Source organism: Antechinus flavipes, chromosome 1 (genome assembly GCF_016432865.1).
Source record: "Antechinus flavipes isolate AdamAnt ecotype Samford, QLD, Australia chromosome 1, AdamAnt_v2, whole genome shotgun sequence".
Taxonomy (NCBI): Eukaryota; Metazoa; Chordata; class Mammalia; order Dasyuromorphia; family Dasyuridae; genus Antechinus; species Antechinus flavipes.
Genome location: NC_067398.1, coordinates 699352577 through 699376353, shown reverse-complemented (window position 1 = coordinate 699376353; position 23777 = coordinate 699352577). Strand labels below are relative to the sequence as shown.

At 35.7% G+C, this 23777-nt stretch overlaps 1 protein-coding gene across 1 annotated transcript; it reads left to right on the top strand.

Moving 5' to 3' along the window:
* Positions 1–13542, top strand: LOC127548563 (general transcription factor IIH subunit 1-like). The gene is given in 3 exon segments (XM_051976012.1): positions 1–1132; positions 1135–1256; positions 13465–13542. Coding segments are annotated over 3 exon segments (1332 nt in total).
* Positions 13543–23777: the final 10235 nt, after the last annotated feature.

Genomic DNA, 23777 nt, shown 5'->3' with positions numbered 1-23777 from the left:
ATGGCAACTTCATCAGAAGAAATTTTACTGATTGTAAAGAAGGTGCGTCAGAAGAAGCAAGATGGAACCCTGTACCTCTTGGCAGAAAGGATCGCTTGGGCGCCTGAAGGCAAAGACACATTTACAATCAGCCATATGTATAGGCACATTAAATGCCAGAAAATCAGCCGAGAAGGAAAAGCTAAAATCCAACTTCAGCTGATCTTACAATCAGGAGACAAAATTAATTTCCATTTTTCCAATGGAAGCACAGCTGTAAGCGAGCGAGATACCGTGAAGGACCTTCTTCAGCAGTTGCTGCCCAAATTCAACAGGAAAGCCAGGAAAGAACTGCAAGAGAAAAACAGAAGACTGCAAGAAGATCCGCTTTTGTTTCAGCTTTATAAAGACCTGGTTGTGAGTCAGGTGATCAGTGCTGAAGAATTCTGGGCCAATCGTTTCAGCCGGAATGCTGTGGAGAGCCCTGCAGCATCCAATCACAAACAGGATGTGGGCATTTCGGCAGCATTTCTGGCTGATGTCTGCCCCAAAAAAGAGGCTTGTGATGGCCTGAAGTACAACTTGACTTCTGACATCGTTGAGTCCGTATTGAGGACCTACCCAGCAGTGAAAACGAAATATGCAGAAAACGTTCCACGGAACATGACAAAAAAGGAGTTCTGGGCACGGTTTTTGCAATCCCATTACTTTCATAGAGATCGGCTTTACATGGGCTCACAGGATCTCTTTGCAGAATGTGCCCAAATGGATGAAAAAAGTTGGAAAACGATGCTGTCACTAGGAGTGAAAAATCCACTATTAGATTTGACAGCTATGGACGATACATCCTTAGATGAGGGCTATGGGGTCTCCCCCGTGCCATCTACTTCCAACTCTTCAAAATCCATAAAGCAGAAGAGAAATGCCGCCATCATCCAGAGAATTAACCACCACAGTGCTATGGTCCTGGCAACGACTCTCAGGAAACGTGAAGCCCAAAACGAGCATAGCAGTGAAAACGGCAGCACGGAGGGGAACTCTCTGGTTTCAGACTTCTATCAACCCCCAATCAAAAGGATGAAGTTCCAAGAATCCATCGACTATTAAGACTTGGGGGTGAGGGTGGGGGGGAGGGGACGTAACAGCGTCAAAACAATGCACTTAGCCTGAAGATGAACGATCGCTATTATCATGGCCCAACTGCAATTCAGTCCCTCCAGTGTGAAACAAGTCGGGATATCATTGATGGTTTTCAGAATATTAAGCAAGAGATGGGGGCGGGGGGTTGTTTTTTGGAGGGGGGAGGGGAGGAGAAACAAGGAAATATAAACAAGAACTTGGAAAATAATGTATGTTTATATATACTTACAAATTCCTGTAAATTTTCTTCTAGGCTGACATTTAATAAACCAATTTTTTGAACCATGTTTTGCTTACTTCTATTTATCAGTTCTTTCTCTGGAGGTAGATAGCACCTTATTTCATAGGTCTTTTATAGTGGACCTGAGTATTTATAATATTTGAAATAACATGATTGTTCCCAATTATTCTTTGAACACTATTGATGTTACTGTGTACAACATTCTCTGAGTTCAGCTCATTTCACAAATCATTATTTCATATATCTTTCCATGGTTTTCCAAAATCAACAAGCAATTGATCATTTTTCACAGTGTAGTACTATTCCATCACATTCATATATCACAATTCTTGAAGCCATTTCACAATTGAAGGACATCCCTTCAATTTACAATTCTTTGCCACCACAAAGAGAATTGCTATAAATATTTTAGCATATATAGGTCCTTTTCCTTCTCCCCTGATCAATCCAGGAAACACATCTAATAGTCTTACTCTGGAGTCAAAGAGTAAATGCACTGTTATAATTCTGTGGGTAGATAGCTCTATAAAATGCTTGGATGAGTTCACCATTCTATTAACAGTGTTTTAGTGCCCCAATTTCCCCATATCACCTCTAACAATTGTCATTTCCTCCTTCTATCACTTTAAACAATCTAATAGGTGTGCGATTATGTTTTAATTAATTTGCATTTCTCTGATCAGAAATGATTTAGAGCATTTCTTATTTTTTAAAAAGCTTTTTATTTTCAAAACATGCATGGATAATTTGACAACACTGACCCTTGCATAGCCTTGTGGTTCAGATTTTCCCCTTCTTCTCTCCCAATCCATCACCTAGATAACAAACATGTTAATCATGTTAAAATATATGTTAAATCCAATGGGTATAAACATATTTATACTATTCTCTTGCTGCACAAGAAAAATCAGATCAAAAAAAAAGTAAATGAGTAAGAAAACAAAATACAAAGATACAACAACAAAAAAAGTGAGAATATTATGTCGTGATCTACATTCTGTTTCTCTCTCTGGGTGTAGATGGCTCTCTTCAATCCTAACATGATTTCAACTGGCATCACTCATCGTATCAGAATTGAACATTAAATCAGAACAAAAATGTCCAATAGACTGTCAAACTGATCAGCACATGGCCTTCTATTCTTAAACCTCTACCAGAAATTCTCCTTAGCAATAGCCTATTAACAAATAGCAACCTAAAAGGAAACTATATCTTCCTACAAGTGTTTAATGTCCTGCTCTTCTAGCTCTCCTTTTCAATATATAGCCAAAATGAATGAAGGAGAGTTACAACTATATTCTCTGAAGCCTTTGGTTCATGTTCCCTAAGCACAGAACCTTTCTCTTTGCTGAAGAGAGAGACAAGTGGATAGACCCTTAGAAGCATATTAAGATGCCAACCAAAATTTCAGGAATAGCATGAGGTCTCCAAGAAAGATATAGTATCTGTGTCAAAAGAAATGGTAGGAGCAGGCAATTTAGGGATGGGCTATTCAATTTTAAGGATGACTTCACATTGAACTTTACCTTTAGAGCTTATGAATATTGACATATATTCTACTTACTAAGATCTCTGAGACAGGATAAAAAGGAAATAGGAGAGAAAAGTCTGCCAAGCAATTAGTCTTCTCCAGGCAATGGGATGGATTATGAGTATACCCAAGGGCTTTGACCAAGTTAATGGGGCAATGGGAAAAATGGAAAAGACTAGAGGTAAAGATATTAGTTATTTTTTTCTTATAAAAAACAGACATAGATAAAGCATTTCAATACCAAGAGATAATAACCATGTTCTCCCTGCCCCTTGAAGAGTCATAGAAGTAAATGAGAAATATTGGTGAGTCAAGATTTTCATATTTTTAATCCAGGAGTTCCAAATATCAATTAATCAAATTGATTCATCCAATTCAAAATCAAAATGAATAAAATTCCCAAGATCAAGCCACAGGTAGAAAAAAATGAATTCTCATGAAATTCTTCTTCATTGTAGCCCACAGGTAGCCCACAAGGACAGAGTCTCTGGTGGCTGAAACAGAGATGAAAATTGTGACACATGAGACAAGAGGAAATATTTGTGTCAAGAAATGATTAGTTAGATACCCAAAGTAGTGGTAACAATCACAAAGTCTGTTCAAAATTAGTCAGAAAGCCTAAATAAATCTGACAATTTCTAGTACATTTGTAGATTAATATGAACAGAGGAAAACAAATTCTGGTTATATGGAACAAATTGCTTTGTCTTCAATGAGACTAGAAAGCTATACTGATTAATCACTACATTGAGACTTGGCCACTTTGGCATCAATGCACTAAATGAAGAAAATGAAGTCATATTTTTGCTGGAAGCATGGCTCAGACCAAGTACCAAGAACAGAATTCTGCTATGGGAAATAATTCTCAAAGAGTGAGTTATCACATTTTTTATCTTAGCATTCATCAAAGCTACAAAGGCAAAAATCAAAGGCCTTGTCCTGAGAAGGATCTCCAGTTTTATGAATCCTTTCCTATGCTTCCATATGCTATTACCATCCACCCTGCCTCACTTTCACCCTTGTTCCCTGGCATACCCTCCCCTTATTTCTGTGATAAGATCATAAAAGTATTGGAACACTAATTGGATGATTATCCAATATAGATTGGTTATGGCATAAGCAGAGAAGGAATAGATAGGCAGCTTTCAAAATAGCAGTTATAGGTAGGGGGTCTCTGAAAAGAGAGGAAAGGAAGAATTGGACAAAGTAATGTGGAAAGCATTTCAATTTGATTTCATATGTCACTTAATTCAATAACATGGCCATACTTCTCATACAATGTCAGCTTCTGTGTAATTTATGGTCCAACCATAATGATCTGTCCCTCATCTTCTTCAATTGTTCTTTTTCATGGGACACCTCTATTCCATGTATACTTTACTTCCTTCCTTGCTTTTTCTTTAGAATTCAATTCAACATCTTATAGGAGCCTTTTCTTAGTCCCCATTCCCTAATCCCCAAAACACACACATATACATACACACAATCAATGTCAGTCTTCTCCTCTAAGGATATTTTGAATAAACTTATTCATTCTTCATCTATAAAATTCCTTTTCTTCAAGGAGCTTGTAGTCAATTAAGGCAGATGTTTCTGTTGTGAGTGTTCCAATGCCTAAAGCATAGCAGACATTTAATAAAAATGTATTGATCGATTTGTATAAATAGTGAAAACTACCATGTATGATTCTTTTCCTTCTTTAAATAATGACCTGGGTACTACAAAACATTCCATCAGCTAACAAATTTCTTATGGAATTGAAAATAATTAAAGTTATAGCATATCCTTCCAAAGGCTTTACCCATCTCTTCTCTGCAAGATTTTATTTATTTTATTTTATTTAGTTTTCAATATTCATTTTTATAAAATTTTGAGTTTTAAAATTTTTCTCCCTTCCTCCCTTCCCCAACATAGTAAAAAATATGTAGTCTAGGTTATAAATGTTGAATCATTTTAAACATTTTTTCACATTAGTCACATTGTAAAAGAAGAAGCAGAATAAAAGAGAAAATTATACACACACACACACACACACACACACACACAAAACAGATAATAAAATGAAAAAAAATTGTGGTTTGATTTGCATTCTGATTCCATAATCTTTCTCTTGATGAAGATAGTATTTTCTATTATAAGTCTTTTGGAATTGTCTTGCATCAGTGTATTGCTGAAATCATTCACAGTTGATCATCACACAATGTTACTGTTACTATGTAAATATTCTCCTAATTCTTTTCACTTCACTCAACATCAGTTCATGTGTAAGTCTTTCAAGGTTTTTCTTGAAATCTTCTTGCTACTCATTTCTTATAACACAATAGTATTCTATTACATCCATACACCACAGCTTGTTCAGTCTTTTCCCAATTGATGGTCATCCCTTAATATCCAATTCTTTGCCACCACACAAAGAAATATATATTATATATTGTGATAACCACGTATTTAAAATCAGCCAGAGTTAGATTCAGGTTAAGGGAAAAAATCTTCAATCTTTATTCTCAGGAGAGAGAATTCTCAGTAGAGGTGAAGAAGGATTGAGATAGCAATATGGGAAACTGTGACAGGAAGTCAGCTAGCAGAGGGGGATCGGAGGGAAAGGGCCGTTGTGATAGCAATGCGAGCAGCTGTGTCAAGATGCCAGCCAACAGTCTCTTTTTCTGCTTCCCTTTCCACTCCCCTGCTTCCACCCACCAAAATCATCATTTTCTATACAACACATTAGGACTTGCACAAAGAGTGGGTGGGGGCCATTCTTTCTCCAAGCATATATATTAATAGAGTATGGTCCAATTACTATTTAGCCTCATGTACTTGGGACCTCAGTGCATCAACTCAAGCCTCAGCCCATTACTATATATATATATATATATATATATATATATATATATATATATATATATATATATCTTTTCCCCTTTCTTTTGATCTCTAGGTCACTAGGATCTTCATCCCAAGTGATTCCTCAGAAGTTTATCATTAAGAATTTCTTTAAAAAGTAAAAGGATCCCCTTGTAATCTTAGAACGAGAGGAAAAGACTCCATACACATGACTATTGGTGAATTCTTTATATTTCACCTTCCCCAGAAATCTGCCTTTCCAGCTTCTGCCAGCATTCACTTGTTCCCCCCTCCCTTTTCTCAATGTATCCAATACTGAAACAGTGGGAGACAAATTAGATCAAGTCTCTGCTGAAAGCACTTAAAGAAGACTTTCTCCTATGTATTTTCCCATGGCATATATTATTAAAGTCTTAAAGACTTGCCCCTTGCTTGTTTGATTATTCATATTCAATTTGGGATCTGTGTGTTAAATAAAAACAATACATCCTAGATAATTGTAAGACTAATCTGTTGTATTTCTCTGGACTTTTTCTGTTGCCAAAAAAGGTAGTGATTTCACTTTCTTAGCTTTCTCAAAGGAACCAGGAGCCAGAGAATAATCTTAGCCTTCTCTATGTGTCTAATAAGTAAAGGACATTAACGTCAAATGAGCCCTGAAAAAGAGGATAGTTGGGAATATGACTAGAATGAGAGAAGAAGATTAGAATGATATCTTCTAAAGTTATGGCTACTTGGAATCATTGGTCATCCAATTTGTATTGTGTGGTCCTAATATCCTTCTATATCTTGTTGGCTTCTGAGAAAAATTAGTGAAGGTTTATGTGGCACAAATATTCTACAGATCATGCAACAAGTTCTGTGTATTAAGAAAAAGCAGTGTTAACAGAAGAAATATTCACATTCTGTCAGAAGGAGATATGTTTCATTGGGAAGTGAGCTGGTTGAAAATTTAATAAACTCCAAGGTACTTAGCATTATTACTAAATAGGTATTTCTGGGAAATCTCAGTGATTCAGCATTTCAAGTCCATAATGTACCTTCTCAGATGCTTACCTCTAAATATTTAGGGCACACTGATTCTTACCTCTTACCAAAATATAGTTTCGTAATCCTCAGATATCCAAAGGACATCAAATTCTCAAAGAAATCAACATCTCTATTAATTTATTCCTCAAGTACATATGCCTTCTTCATGATAGGAGCTAATGCACAAACTGAGTCTTTTAGACCCTACTTTACAGATCTACCAAATGTTCTTCTCTGATGTCTTCCTGTAAAGCTTAATGAAGTTTTCATTTTAGGAATTAAAAGATGGGAATTCAAGTAAAGCTTCTTAGTGAGAAATATCTAGCTGAGTTTCCCAATCATGATCTGATCTCTGCATTTATATCTTATTATCTAATCCCTTCTTTTCCAATAGATTACATACTAAAAATAAGTACAGAAATATTCTCCTAGATTTTGTGATCAGTCAAGTCAGTAACGATTCAATAAATGTCTGTTAGATTTCAACATGCTTTTACATATCTCATTTGGTCTTAAATAAAAAAAAATCCCTCAAGCTAAAATTAAGAGATAGGGACAAGATCACATTGACATTAAGTGTCACAGGATAGATTTGATCCTATACACATAGGATCTTGCCTCCAATTCTAGCCCTTACACCTATTGCACCATCTATATGCCTTATAAAAGAATTCAAGTCAGGGTATTCTTCAACCTTTGCACCAACCCCCAACAATTCCTTTAATACCCCTTTCTGTTAGAATGGATTTCATCTTAGTTATGGGCAAGTAGATATTTCTGTACACAAAAGAAACTCCAAGATCAAAGATAGGCAAAGTATCCAAGGAGGCATTGCACAATAATGATAACAATAATTTGCATTTATACATTGCTTATTATGTGCCAGGAATTGTTCTAAACAATTTACAAATATCTCATTGATTCTTACAGCAATCTTGGTAAGTGCTATTCTTCTTCTTTTTTTTTTTTTTGATGGGTAGGTAGGTGGCCCAGTGGATAAAGCACTTGCCCTGAAGTCAGAAGGACCTGAGTTCAAATCTAGTCTCAGAAACTTAATACTTCCTAGCTGTGTGACCCTGGGCAAGTCACTTAACTCCAAATGCCTTAGCAAATAAAAAAGAAAAGAAAGAAATGCCTAAGATCACTTAGTGTCTGAGACCAGATTTGGACTCTGGTCTTTTTGACTTCCTTGCCCAAAGCAAAGTTATCTGCTGTGCCATCTAGCTAACTCAATTGTGGTGGGAACTAATCTAACCAAAAAATATGTAAATAACCAATCCTGTGTCTATCTCATCATTGTTGATTGCTTCTCTGTGCAATATGACAATACTAGTCTTGGGGCTTTAGCATCCATGGGATTTGAGAGTTGGAAAGGATATCAATGATCATGAAGTCCAGTAGACCTGAGAAACAAACAGTTCTTGTTGTGAGAGATAATGTATCCAATTAGCTATCAGGATAAAACAAGATTGGCAAATTAAAGCCAGTATATTAAAGTTGAAGCAAGATTTTTTTTTTTTTTCTGGAGTGGTCATTTTGATGAAGAGCACATGTTAAGGAGGAGTTGATTTTTGCAATCAGAGCTAATTTAGCCAGTAAGATGCATGCTTTCCAGAAGCAATGAATAACAGGCTCATGACAATGCAATTATCACTTGCAGAAAAGTGCCACATTATATGATATGTGTGTGTATGCTTCAACCATGACAAACTCTGAAAATGTCAAAGAAAAATTCTCTGAAGATTTGGAGATCCTCATCATCAATGTATTAAGAGAAGACAATCTTATAATTCTGAGTAACTTTATTTTGAGAGAAGGCACAAACTATGAGATATGACATGAAGTCCTTGAAAAGACTAAAGTTGGAAATGGGAATAGCAATGGTTACTACTGAAGACTTATGAATCTCATGATATTCTCATCACCAACACTGTTTTTATGCCTAGTAGTAAAATATGCTTTTGTAGCAAGAACTGGCATTGAAATAGACTGTGTCATTGTTAGAAGAAGGGACAGGCAAAGTCTCCAATTGATAAATGTTCAAAGGATATGAACAGACAATTTTCAGATGAAGAAATTCCAGTCATTTCTAGTCATATGAAAAGGTGCTCTAAATCATTATTGATCAGAAAAATGCAAATTAAGACAATTCTGAGATACTACTACACACCTCTCAGATTAGCTAAGATGACAGGAAAAGATAATGATAAATGTTGGAGGGGATGTGGGAAAACTGGGACACTAATACATTGTTGGTGAAATTGTGAATGGATCCAACCATTCTGGAGAGCAATTTAGAACTATGCGCAAAGAGTTATCAAACTATGCATACCCTTTGATCCAGCAGTGTTTCTTTTGGACTTATATCCCAAAGATATCTTAAAGGAAGGAAAGGGACATGTATGTGCCAAAATGTTTGTGGCAGCTCTTTTTGTAATGGCAAGAAACTGGAAACTGAATGGATGCCCATCAATTGGAGAATGGCTGAATAAGTTATGGTATATGAATGTTAAGGAATGATTATTGTTCTATAAGAAATAATAATTAGAATGGTTTTAGAGAGGCCTGGAGAGGTTTACATGAACTGATATTAACTGAAATGAGCAGAATCTGGAAATCATTATACATGGCAACCAAAAATTATACAATGATCAATTGTGATGGATGTGGCTCTCTTCAACAATGAGATGATTCATGTATTGGTCTACATTCCATCTGGGGGAGCAAGTAGGGGGAAGGAGGGGAAAAATTGGAACAAAGGTTTTGTAATTGTCAATGCTGAAAAACTACCCATGCATATATCTTGTAAATAAAAAGGTATTTTAAAAAAGCAATGAGATGATTCAGACCAATTCCAATGGTCTTATGATGAAGAGAGTCATCTACATCCAGAGAGAGGACTATGGGAACTGAGCATGGTTCACAACACAGCATTTTCAGTCTTTTTGCTGTTATTTACTTGTATTTTATTTTCTTCCTCATTTTTTTCTGGTTTGATTGGATTTTTGTTTTGTAGCAAGATAATTGTATAAATATGTAGGCATATATTGGATTTAATATATATTTCCACCATGTTTAACATATATTGTATTACTTGCCATTTAGGGGAGGCGTGGGGGGAAAGGGGGAAAATTGGAACACAAGGTTTTGCAAGGGCTAATATAGAAGAATTATCCATGCATATGTTTTGAAAAATTAAAAAAAACTTTAATAAAGGGAAAAAAACCAAAATCATGATGAAAAAAGAAGAGATAGGAAAGATGTGAGAAAGATGAAGGCAATGTGTGGTACAGAGAGCTAGACTAATGACAGACTCATCCTCTCCAAGCTAAAACTTTAAATTCAGAAAAAAAGCAGCATGTCTTAGGCAAGACAACTGTAAGAAGATTAGACATCAACAGCTTAGAGATATTCTCCCATGCAGTAACAGTTTGTTGCTAAACTGAAGAAAATGCTGAGTCAATACACAGTCAACAACAGTAAAGCAGAAGAGGAATGGGCAGCTTTCAGAGACTTGGTGTATTTGCTTATCTGGACCAGAACACCAGTCCTGGTTAGAAAAAAATGATGGTAAAATTCAGAAGCCGTTAAGCAAGAAACAAGAAGTTTCCTAGGTTTATTAGCAAGATAGCTTGTCCATTTCCAAAAAGACCGCATTTAACTCCATCAAGAGTGCAAGTGAAGGTTAGAGAGAGATGGAGAATTCTCAACTCAGCAAGAATGTGGATAAAATTCAATTCTATGCTAAGAGTAGTAATCCCAAGTTCCTCTATGAAGGATGAAGGTTATGGACCAAGCTCTCTGGTGCATCTGAAATACTCAGCATTGGTAGTCATAATGATAAAAAAAAATGATCCTGAAGAGATGAGATGAATATTTCCATAGTGTTCTTAACTGACTGTCATCAATCAATGCTGAAGTCACTGATCATATACCTCAGGTTGCTATCAATTCTTCTCTAGCTAAATCTCCAGTTGAAGAAGAGGCACTGAGCACCATGAAGCTCTTCCCAAGGGAAAAGCACCTGCTGATGACTCCATTCCAGTGGAGATTCATGACAGAAAGCCCACTGCTCCTACAGAGGCTGTCTGAAATCTTCCTGATTATATGGTAAGAGAAAATCATATCCCAGGAGATTAAGGATGCTTTCATTTTTTAGAAAAGGAAACAGGTTACTCTGTGAAAATCACAGGGGAAGGAATGTCTCTCTTAGTCATTAATGGCAAGATTTTTGCCAAGTGTTTTTTTAATAGAATGATTCTTCATCAGGAAGATGGTTATCTATGGTCAATATGATGTTTGCCCCAAAACTCCAGGAGTAATAACTCAGGAGAAAATAGTGGTCTGTACAAAACTTTTGTTTATTGAACCAAGCCTTTTGATACTTTCAATAATGAGACCTATGGAAGATTATGGAAAAAATTAGCTTGCTGGAGAAATTCATCAACATTGTACACCAGTTTCATGATGGCATATTTGCATAGGTTCTGGATAAAGGACAATATTCTTATGCTTTTCCAGTCACAAAGAAAGTGAAGTAGGGTTTCCCAGTCAATATTTCCCATGCTTTTCAGTAATGTTATCAGACATCGTCAGTAAGGATAAAAAACAACAGCAATGTGAGTTTCTGCACTGATGGCAAACTATTTAATTTGAAAATACTATACACTGCATTTTGCATTGTTCAGTCCTGTCCAACTCTTTGGATCCCCACAGACCACAGCACATCAATATTGTTCATGGGGTTTCCTTGTCAAAGGTACTGGAAGGATTTACCACTGTAACATTATCAACTTCCTGCTGGATGATTTCAGAAAGGCTTGGAGAGACGTACATGAACTGATGCTAAGTGAAATGAGCAGAACCAGGCGATCATTATACACAGCAATAACAAGACTATATAACAATCAGTTCTGATGGGCATGGCTCTCTTCAACAATGAGATGATTCAAACCAGTTCCACTTGTGCAGTGATGAAGAGAGCCATCTATACTCAGAGAGAGAACTCTGGGAACAGAGTGTGGAATACAAAATAGCATTCTCACTCTCTCTGCTGTTATTTGCTTTTATTTTGTTTTATTTCTCAGTTTTTCTTCCTTTTTGATCTGATTTTTCTTGTGCAATAAGATAACTGTATAAATATGTATACATATATTGAATCTAACATGTATTTCAACATACTTAACATGTATTGGACTACCTTCCACCTAGGGGAGGGGGTGGAGGGAAGGAGGGGAAAATTTGCAAAAAAAAAAAAGGTTATGCAAGAGTTAATGTTGGAAAAATTACCCATGCATATGCTTTATAAATAAAAAAGATATAATAAAAAATTTTGCACTTCAACAAAGTATAAATGATTTGTCCAGGATCATACATATAGAAAAAAGAGATGAAACAGCACTCAAATCTTCTTAACTCCAAGCCTACTTCTCTGTCCAAAATCATCTAGCTACATCCAACTAATGGCAAAATAAAGCTTTTGAAAATTAGTTAAAATTTTCTAGAGTTCCATGAATTTTATGTCTTGGTAGTTAGTACTCCTGGTACTTCAAACTTAGGAACTACATCTCAATAATGGTCCATGCAATGCCTACTAAAACATAATCTTTGGTGATTTTTGGCACTTTCAACTTTCAGCAACTCATGAATTTTCTAAGAGGAAATGGTAAATCCTAGCACCTCTTTTCTGGAATTCTCTAGATGTTTTTCTAAGGTAGCAGAGCTTTTTGATGGACTCCTTGCAGAACCCTTATAAATGGACACTAGATCTACATATCTACATCAATCTATATGGATATGCATTTTGAAGTCAGAACTAGATGTAAATCCTGGTAGCTGTGTGACAAGGCAAATCATTTAATTTCCATGTCCCCAAGTTTTGTTATTTATCAAATGAAGATAATATTAACAAACTCACAGAGCTGTGTGAGGAGCAGAAGTATTAGCATGTAAAAAGTGCTTTGCCAAATGTAAAGCTCTATATAAATGTTACCTACTTGAAGTCATAGTAGTAGTATTGCCATGTGAATGTTGACAAGTTGGAGATGTACAGGATCAAAGAATAAATATCTGATCACTATGTGTGACAAATCAAATTCCATATCACAATGATCTGGGTATGAAAATCACTTTATTAATATGAGACAGCAAATAATAATAAATTGAAGGCAGTGATTATCTCTTACAGAGTAAGAGAGTCATCTCTAATTCATCCTTTCATCCCAACCAGTGGGTCTGCCTCTAGCTGAGTGGAACACAATGGGCCAGAATTCACCTTAGATTAAATTTTTTGTAAGGTTTTCTATTTGAGTGGATCAACAACTCCAAGATTTCATCTCATCTGCTCTGCTCTTCAGGTACTAAGTTTTGACCTAATTCTCAATCTCCTCAGGCATATCTTAGTTGATGATGTGCTGAGTGGCTGGAAAATCCAGGCCCTGGGAGGCCATATCAGTGGTCAGACATCTTTCATGCCATTCCCAAATATCTCAATTACTTTGCTCTGTTCTGCTTGATCTCTGCCTCCATGGATGGCTACAACCTCCACACCTTTGAAAAGCAAGTATTCATGGAAGGCATCCACAGCTGCTTTCTCCTTTACAAAAATTAGCACTCAATGGGTTGTCTTTTGTAGACACTCTAGCAGATACACCATCTTAAAATTTTCTTTCACATATTCCACTTTCTGGATGACATCCAGATTGACAGCCCCTGCCCGGCCCACATTGATGATGACAAGCTTCACCAGGATACTCTAAGCAAAGTTTTGGCTCCTTAGGGGCATGGTAACACTGAAGGGCAGTGTCTGTCTCTGGCCCTTAAAGTAGGAGAAGATGGTTCTTATGTCTCCCTCAAAGCCCATGTCAATCAATGAAGGAATATTTACAAAAATATAGATTGCTCAGATTAAAAGAAGAGGAAATGAATTACTTAAGTAGTCCTATTTTAGAAAAATAAATTGAACAAACTACTAATCTGCCCCCTAAGAAAAAAGCTCCCGGGCCAGATGGATATTCATGTGAATTCTACTGATTGTTTAAAGAACAATTATTTCCAAATATTATGCAAACTATTGGGAAAGTGAAAAATGAAGGAATCCTACCCAATTCTTTTTAATGGCACAGACATAATACTGATATCTAAACCAGGTAGGATCAGAACAGAGAAAGAAACTTATAGCCCAATTTCCCTAATGAATATTGATGCAAAAATCTTAAATAAAATATTAGCAAACAGATTACAGCAAGTTATCCCCACGATAATACACAATGGATAAATAAAATTCATATCAGGAATGCAGAGCTGGTTCAATATTAGGAAAACCACTAGTATAACTATGTCAAAAACCAAACTAACAAAAATCATATGATTTATCTGAATAGATGCAGAAAAAGCATTTGACAAAATCCAACATCCATTCCAATGAAAAACACTAGAGAGTCTATAAAAAATGGAGTTTTCCTTAAAATGATCAATAACAACTATTTAAAGCCATCAGCAAACATCAGATGTAATAGGTATAAACAAGAATGATTCCCAGTAAGATCAGGGGTGAAACAAGGATGCCCACTACCACCATTATTATTCAATGTTGTATCAAAAATGTTAGCTCTGGCAATAAAAGAAGAGAAAAGACATGAAAGGAATTAGAGTAGGGAGTGAGGAAACCAAATCACTCTTTGCAGATGATTTGATATACTTAGAGAAACCTAAAGAATCATCTAAAAACTACTAGAAACAATTCACAACTTTAGTAAAGTTGCAGGATACAAAATAAATCCACATAAATCATGAGCAATTTTTATATATTATCAAGAAAGTCCAGCAGCAAGATATAGAAAGAGAAATTTGATTTAAAATAATTGTAGATAATAGAAAATATTTTGGAGTCTACCTGCCAAGGCAAAGTCAGGAACTACAAGAAGACAATTACAAAACACTTTCCACAAAAATAGTCAGATCTAATCTCTTGGAAAACTATCAAGTGCTTATGAGTAGATTGAGCTAATATAATAAAAATGACAGTACCTAAATTAAGCTATTTATTCAGTGCCATATCAACCAAACTCCCAAGAAATTATTTTACAAAGGTAGAAAAAATAACATCAAAGTTCATCTGGAAGAACAAAAAGTCAAGAATTTCAAAGGAATTAATGAAAAATGTAAATGAAGGTGGTTTAACCATACAAGATCTAAAACTATATTATAAAGCAATAGTCATCAAAACCATTTGGTAATGGCCAAGAAATCAGTGCAATAAGTTAGATTCACAGGACAAAATAGTCAATGACCATAGTAATTTAGTGTTTTACAAACCTAAAGACCTCAGCCTTTGGGATAAAAACTCACTATTTGACAAAATCTGTAGGGAAAATTGGAAATTAGCCTGGAAAAAATAGGCATTGACCTACACCTAACACCCTATACTAATACAAATCAAAATGGATTTATGATTTAAACATAAAGAGTCATATTATAAGCAAATTAGAAGAACATAACTATTTTACCTTTTAGATCTGTGGAGGAGGAAGGAATTTGTGGTCAAAGAAAACTGGAGTTCATTATTGAACACAACATAAATATTATTAATTCTATTAAGTTAAAAAAACTTACAAGCAAAACCAGTGCAGACTAGATTAGAAGATAAGCAATAAACGGTGAAATTTTTACATTCTAGGGCTGTGATAAAACCCTCCTTTCTAAAATACATAGAGAATTGACACAAATTGATGAGAATTCAAGCCATTCTCCAATTGAAAAATGGTCTTAGGATATGAAAAAATAATTTTTAGATGAGGATATTGAAACTATTTCTAGTCATATGAAAAGGCATTGTAAATCATTATTGCTCAGAGAAATGCAAATTAAGATGATTCTGAGGTACCACGACACACCTCTCAGATTGACTAAGATGACAGGAAATGTTGAGGGGAGGATGTGAGAAAACTTGGACACTAATATATTGTCGGTAGAGCTGTGAATTGATCCAACCATTCTGGAGAGCAATTAGAAACAATGTTCAAAGAGTTCTCAAATAGTGCATATCATTTGATCCAGCAGTGTTCCTATTGGGATTAGGTCAAAGCTTAGTTTTCTGAAGGGAAAGGCAGATGAGATGAAATCTTGGAGTTGCTGCTCCACGCAATCAGAAAATCTTACAAAGAATTTAATCTAAAGTGAATTCTGGCCCATTGTGTTCTATTCAGCTAAGTCTGAGTAGAAGACAACTCCCTTTGTTTGGAATGAAAGGATGGAGGTAGTCTGAGTTAGAGATAATTCTCTTTGTCCAAGACTGAATGAAGAACTAGAAATATATTAGATACTCTCACATAGGTAATGATTAAATCAAATGAATTACATTAACACAGTGGAATAGTAATATGATTTAAGATGTGATAAATATGATGAACAAAGAGAACCACAGAAAATTTTACATGAAGTGATATAAAATAGAAGCCAGAAAAGCATAATGACTATAACATTTATGGAAAGCTCCTATCAGTGTAAATAGGCAATCTTATACTTGTGGTACCCAGTAACCTTCTAATGAGTAAATAATTTCTCTTCAGATATGGGTAATTCTAATATCCAAAGAAGATATCTGGCTAATGCATATCTTCACTTTATCCTTTGATAGGATGTGGGTGATTTGACCAGGTATGTGCTTTAGAAAGGAGAAGCAATACAATCTAAACCTTGGCTACTGAAGAGTGTCCATAGAAATTGTACACACTACCATTCCCAACCCAAGCTGGTGGGATCAAGGGACATTGAGAAGGGAAGAATAATCAATCCATGTATTGTAGTTGCCCTTATAGAATAGGGAACACCAGGTATTAATCATTTGAAACAGTAGGTATCTAGGCAAGCAAGTAAAGAATATTTGCATATCACAACTTGATTTATTTTTATTAAAGCTTTTTATTTTTCAAAATATATGCATGGACAGTTCTTCAACATCCCTTGCAAAACTCTGTTCAAATTTCCCCCCTTCCCCCAATCCTCCCCTAGAAGGTATGTAATCAATATATGTTAAACATGATAGAAATATATGTTAAATTCAATATATGTATGTGTATATATATATATATGTGTGTGTGTGTGTGTGTGTGTGTGTGTGTGTGTGTGTATGTATGTATATATATATATATATAATTATCATGCCGCCCCAGGAAAAAAAGAGAAACAAAATAAAATGCAAGCAAACAACAATGAGAAGTGTGAAAATGCTATGTTGTGAACCACACACAAATCCCACAATCCTCTCTTGGGATTTAGATGACTCTCTTCATCACTGAACAATTCAAACTGGTTTGAATCATCTCATTGTTGAAGAGAGTCATCTCTATCAGAATTAATCATTTTATAATCTTGTTATTGACATGTACAATGACCTCCTGGTTCTGCTCACTTCACTTAACATCAGTTCATGTAAGTTTCTCCAGGCCTCTCTGAAATCATCCTGAGGGTTAGAGAAGTTGCTATGCTGGTAGGAAGGTGTGTGCAGAAGCCCTGGCCCAGGCCCTGAGGGAGGATTCATGGGTAGGGCTCCCCTCCTCTCTGCTTCTGAGGCAAAAAACATGATATTCATCATACATATAAAACCATACAAAACAGTTTCTCACTTTAATCATTCTGCACACATTTAGTAAGCATTTACTGTTAAGCCAAATTGTTCTTCTTAAGTAATGAGGAGGCCAATAAGATGGGAGAGAATATGTCTTGAGACTCTGAGTGATATGAAGAGAACAGAATTGAGGAGTTTGGAAAGGGTTAGAGAAAGTTGTCATCTAGTCTATAAAAATTCACTTCAATGAAATGAGAATCAATAAAAATATTCTTAAGGGATCTATGGTATTGAAGTGTTCTATCTCGGATAATGTCCAAGTGTTTTGAGAAGAGGGATATTTGACAGTATGTCCACATACAACTTTATAGGAATAGAAGTGTTTACAACTCAGCTTTGCTAATTCAGCATCATCACCATAAATGTAGATATAAATAATTTTAGGTCAAGGTCTTTGTGACTCATCTGATTTTTGTTTTGTTTTGTTTTGTTTTAGGGGAAAGAAACAAGGACATCATTTCTGCCTGCTTTGTTTCAGCTATTCACCATTCCATAATGTTGAATAACACAAGAACATTTTAGTATTACTCATTTTCATGCTACCTTGGACAGCTCAGTCTCTAAAGTCCTTTGATTCCTAGCAGCCATAGGCTTTTAGTTAAGTCCCCAGAGTGACAGATCCCCAATATTCATCCATCAGCCACTATTTTTGAAGTATATGAATAAGACTTATTACCATGAATATGGTGTCTTATTACCTTTGATAAATCTTAAGAAAAGTATTGTCAAATAAAGCCATGTTAGTAAATTCATTCTGAAATTAAGGGATTACATTTTCCCTTCATCCTGTCTTTTCTGTTCTATGAGTTAGAATTGTCCTGCTTCAGTCTCCAGTGTATTCTTGAATTGTATTAATCCAAACTCCTCAATTCTGTTTTCTTCATATCACTCAGAGTCTCAAGACATATTCTCTCCCATCTTATTGGCCTCCTCATTACTTAAGAAGAACAATTTGGCTTAACAGTAAATGCTTACTAAATGTGTGCAGAATGATTAAAGTGAGAAACTGTTTTGTATGGTTTCATATGTATGATGAATATCATGTTTTTTGCCTCAGAAGCAGAAAGGAGGGGAGCCCTACCCATGAATCCTCCCTCAGGGCGGGGGCCAGGGCTTCTGTACACACCTTCCTACCGGCATAGCAACTTCATCAGAAGAAGTTTTACTAATTGTAAAAAGGTGCATCAGAAGAAGCAAGATGGAGCTCTGTACCTTTTCCCCTTTTTTCTTCGAAATTCCTGACTTTTTGTTCTTCAAATGAATTTTACTATTTTTTAAACTCAAGGACAACGTATCTAACAAATCTCAATTCCTTCTTTTATAGAGGGCAGGAAATCTCTGCTCTTTCTACTATACATTTACTATTTTGGTTGGTTTCAAACTCCACAGAACAGGATACCCCCTACCTTTACCCTTTCCTACTTTCCTGCCTCCTTTTGAGGATTATCTCATACTTTAGATCCCAAGCCACTTGAGGGCAGGGACTTTTTCTTTTTATTAAGTATTTATTTTCTATTAATTGTTCACTACCGTGTCTATTTGTGCTTGATAAATGTTATTTGGTTAAATGACAGGAAAAGATAATGATAAATGTTGGAGGGAATGTGGGAAAACCTAGATACTAATGCATTGTTGGTGGAGTTGCAAAAAAAAATCTAAATATTTGGGAAAGCTGTTTGGAATTATTTTATAGTCCAAAGGGATATAAAACTGTCCATACCCTTTAACCCAGCAGTGTCAATTCTGGGTCTGTATCCTAAGGAAATCATAAAAGAGGGGAAAGGAGTCCATGTCCAAACATATTTTTGGCAGCTCTTTTTTATGGTGGCAGAGAATTGGCAAAAGAGTAGAACCTCTCAATTGGGGAATAGCTGAACAAGTTGTAATATATGAAGACAATGGAATATTATTGTTCTATAAAAATGACAAACAACCAGATTTTAGAAAGGCTTGGAAAAAATTTACATGAACTGATACTGAGTGAAACAAGAAGAACCAAGAACACATTGTACATAATAACAGTAAGAATGTGTGATGATCAAATATGAAAGACTTAGTTATTAGAATATTGGTGATTCAAAGTGATCCCAATAGACTTTGGACAAAAGAATGTGATTTGCATTCAGAAAAAGATTGTCTTTTGATTCATGTTCATCCTCCTTAGTTGAGGGAGGGGGGGGCAAGGAGGAAAAGAAGGAGGGAGGGAGAGAGAGAGAGAAAGAGAGAGAGAGAGAATGACTTGACAGCATCACTTTTTTTTATGTATAACTTTTTATTTAAAAGTTATATGCATGAGTAATTTTATAGCATTGACAATTTCCAAACCTTTTGTTCCAATTTTTCCCCTCCTTCCCCCCATCCCATCCCCCAGATGGCAGGTTGACCAATATATGTTAAATATGTTAAAGTATAAATTAAATACAATATAAGTATACATGTTCTAACAGTTATTTTGATGTACAAAAATAATCAGACTTTGAAATAGTGTACTATTAGCCTGTGAAGGAAATAAAAAATGCAGGCACACAAAAATAGAGGGATTGGGAATTCTATGTAATGGTTCATAGTTATCTCCCAAAGTTCTTTCACTGGGTGTAGTTAGTTCAATTCATTACTGCTCTTTTGGAACTGATTTGGTTCATCTCATTGCTGGAGAGAGCCATGTCCATCAGAAGTGATCATCATATAGTATTGGCATTGAAGTATATAATGTTCTCCTGGGTCTGCTCATCTCACTCAGCATCAGTTCATATAAATCTCTCCAGGCCTTTCCAAAATCATCCTGCTGGTCATTTCTTACTGAACAATAATATTCCATAATATTCATATACCACTAGCAACACCTGTTTCAATTTTATTTCAATATCTTCATGAACCTGTGAATAATTTGGCTTAATAGTAGATGATTATGGGCCAAGATGGTGGAGAGGAGGCACACAGCTACGTAAGCTCCGTGTTTTCTCTCAGAATTCATTTCATGACAAGCCTCTGAATTAATGCTTGACTGAAAAAAAAAAACCACAAATAGTTACCAAGAGAAGACATCCTTGAAATTCACCAGGAAAGGTCTGTTTCTGCTTGAGGGCAGGACAGTTGTAGATCAGGCACAGGCTGAGGGCAGGCAGCGGCAGTGAGAGCATAGCAAGCAGCTCACAGTTGAGCAGACCAGAGGGGGGTGGGAGGGTTATCTCAGCCATCTCTGTGGGGAGAGCTTTGCTACAGGATTTGGATACTTTTCCCTGGCAGCAAGCCAGCAGGCAAGCAGAGAAGCTAAAAACACAGGGGGTGAAGAATAAAACCCCCAACAGCTTGGGTTTCTCAGGACCTGACCACCCCTCCCCCACAGTATCTCAGCATGCTCTCAGAGTCTCAGAGCACAGGCGCAGCACAGCCATGGCTGTCTTGCTAGTCCCTCACTGCTGCCCTCCCCTAGTCTGTAGAGGAAGCTCGGTAACACCACCCAGCCCCCAAAAGAAAGTAGATTCCTTTTGGGTTTTTTTCTTTTTTTCTTTGCTAGATTGTCTTTGATTCTTCTCTGACAAAATGAGCAAAAAATTGAAACAGACCTGAACTATTGACAGTTTCTATCCGGAGAGAGAGCAGACTCTAAACCCTGAGGAGACTAAAACCATACTCTCTCCAGATGAACCCCCAAAGTAGGAGATCATCTGTTCCTCAGCACAGATGAATCTCATAGAAGAAATTAAAAAAGCTCTCAATTGAGAGCTAGAAAAAAATGGGAAAAGGAGAGGGAGGATTAGCAAGAAAGTCTGGAGAAGTCATTCCACTCATTTAAAGACACAGTGGATAAAGAAATCAAATCATTGAAAAATAGAATTAGTGAACTGGAAACAGAAAATAGCTCTCTAAAAAATAAAATTGGTGAAATGGAAAAAAAAATCCATAGAACAAAACAACTCACTTAAAAACTCAATTGGACAATTAGAAAAAGATATTTTAAAAGTGAGTGAAGAAAATACTCCACTGAAAATCAGAATCGAACAAATGGAATTGAATGACTCAAGGAGACAACAAGAATCAGTCAAGCAAAACCAAAAAAATCAAACAATGGGAAAAAATGTGAAATATCTTTTTGGGAAAACAACAGACCCGGGAAATAGATCTAGGAGAGAGAATCTGAGAATTATTGGATTCCCAGAAAAAATATGATGAAAAAAAGAGCCTGGGCACTATTTTCCAGGAAATTATCAAAGCGAACTGCCCAGAAGTCATAGAAACAGAGGGTAAAATAGACATTGAAAGAATTCATCGATCACCTACTGAAAGGGATCCTAAAATCAAAACACCAAGAAATATAGTGGCCAAATGACAGAACCCTCAGACAAAGGAAAAAATATTATAAGCAGCTAGAAAAACCCAATTCAAATATAGAGGAGCCACAATAAGGATTACCCAGGATCTAGCAGCATCCACCTTAAAAGATCGAAGGGACTGAAATATGATATTCCGAAAGCTAAGGAACTCGGTATGTAACCAAAAATAACTTACCCAGCCAGAATGATCATCTTTTTCCAGGGAAGAAGATGGTCATTCAATGAAATAAGCAAATTTCACCTATTTTTGATGAAAAAAACAGAATTTAACAAAAAGTTTGATCTATAAATATAGAATTCAAGAGAAACCTAAAAAGGTAAAAAGAAATCTTGGGAACTATATTTCTGCTATAAAGATGTATAAAGAATACATGTATACCTTGTTCTAGAAACTAGAGGTGGGAAAGACATTATACCAGAAAAAGGGTAAGGGAGGGTACTACATCTCTCAAAGAGGCAAAGGAAATCTATTATATCTGAAAGAATGGAGGGGGTGAATATAGTGGGTATCTTACTGCCATCAGAATTGGCTTTGAGAAAAATTTTAGACATATTCAATTTATGGTGAAACTTCTCCCACTCATTGAAAAGTGGGAAGGGAAAAGTGAAAAGGGAAAGAATAAGCTAAGCGGAAGGGAATATGGAAACTGAGGAAAAGGAGTAAGGTAGGGGGAGTAACTCTAAGGTGATGGGAGGAATACTAAAAAGGGAGGGCTGTGAGAAGCAAGTGGTGCTCACAAGTTTAATACTGGGGAGGGGAGTAAGGGGTAAAGAAGGGAGAAAAGCATAAACAGGGGTTAACAAGATGGCAAGTAATACAGAATTGGTCATTTTAAATATGAAGGGGGTAAACTCCCCCAAAAAGAGGAAGCGGTTAGCAGAATGGATTAAAAGCCAGAATCCTACAATATGTTGTTTACATGAAACACAGGGAGATACATACAGAGTAAAGGTAAAAGGTTAGAGCAGAATCTACTATGGTTCGGGTAAAGTAAAAAAAAAAAAGCAGGGGTAGCCATCCTGATCTCAGATCAAGCAAAAGCAAAAATTGATCTAATTAAAAGAGATAAGGAAGGGCACTATATCTTGCTAAAGGGTAGCATAGATAATGAAGCAATATCAATATTAAACATAAATGCACCAAGTGGTGTAGCATCTAAATTCTTAAAAGAGAAATTAAGAGAGCTGCAAGAAGAAATGGACAGCAAAAGTATAATAGTGGGAGATCTCAACCTTGCACTCTCAGAATTAGATAAATCAAACCACAAAATAAATAAGAAAGAAGTCAAAGAGGTAAATAGAATACTAGAAAAGTTATATATGATAGATCTCTGGAGAAAACTAAATGGAGACAGAAAGGAGTACTTTAGCAGTTCATGGAACCTATACAAAAACTGACCATATATTAGGATACAAAAACCTCAAATTCAAATGCAATAATTCAGAAATAGTAAATACATCCTTTTCAGACCACGATGCAATGAAAATTACATTCAACAAAAAGCCAGGGGGAAGCAGACCAAAAAAATAATTGGAAACTAAATAATCTCATACTAAAGAATGATTGGGTGAAAGAGCAAATCATAGACATAATTAATAACTTCACCCTAGGAACTGACAATAATGAGACATCATACCAAAATGTGTGGGATGCAGCCAAAGTGGTAATAAGGGGAAATGTCATATCTCTAGAGGCATAAAATAGAGAAAGAGAAGGTCAATGAATTGGGCTTGCAACTAAAAATGCTAGAAAAGGAACAAATTAAAAACCCCCAAGTCAAACATTAAACTTGAAATTCTAAAAATAAAAGGAGAGATCAATAAAATTGAAAGTAAAAAAAAATTATTGAATTAATTAATAAAACTAAGAGTTGTCAAAATAGACAAACCCTTAGTAAATTTGATTTAAAAAAGAAAGAGTAAAATCAAATTGTTAGTCTTAAAAATGAAAAGGGAAAACTCGCCACTAACAAAGAGGAAATTAGAGCAATAATTAGGAGTTACTTTGCCCAACTTTATGCCAATAAATTTGACAACTCAAATGAAATGGAA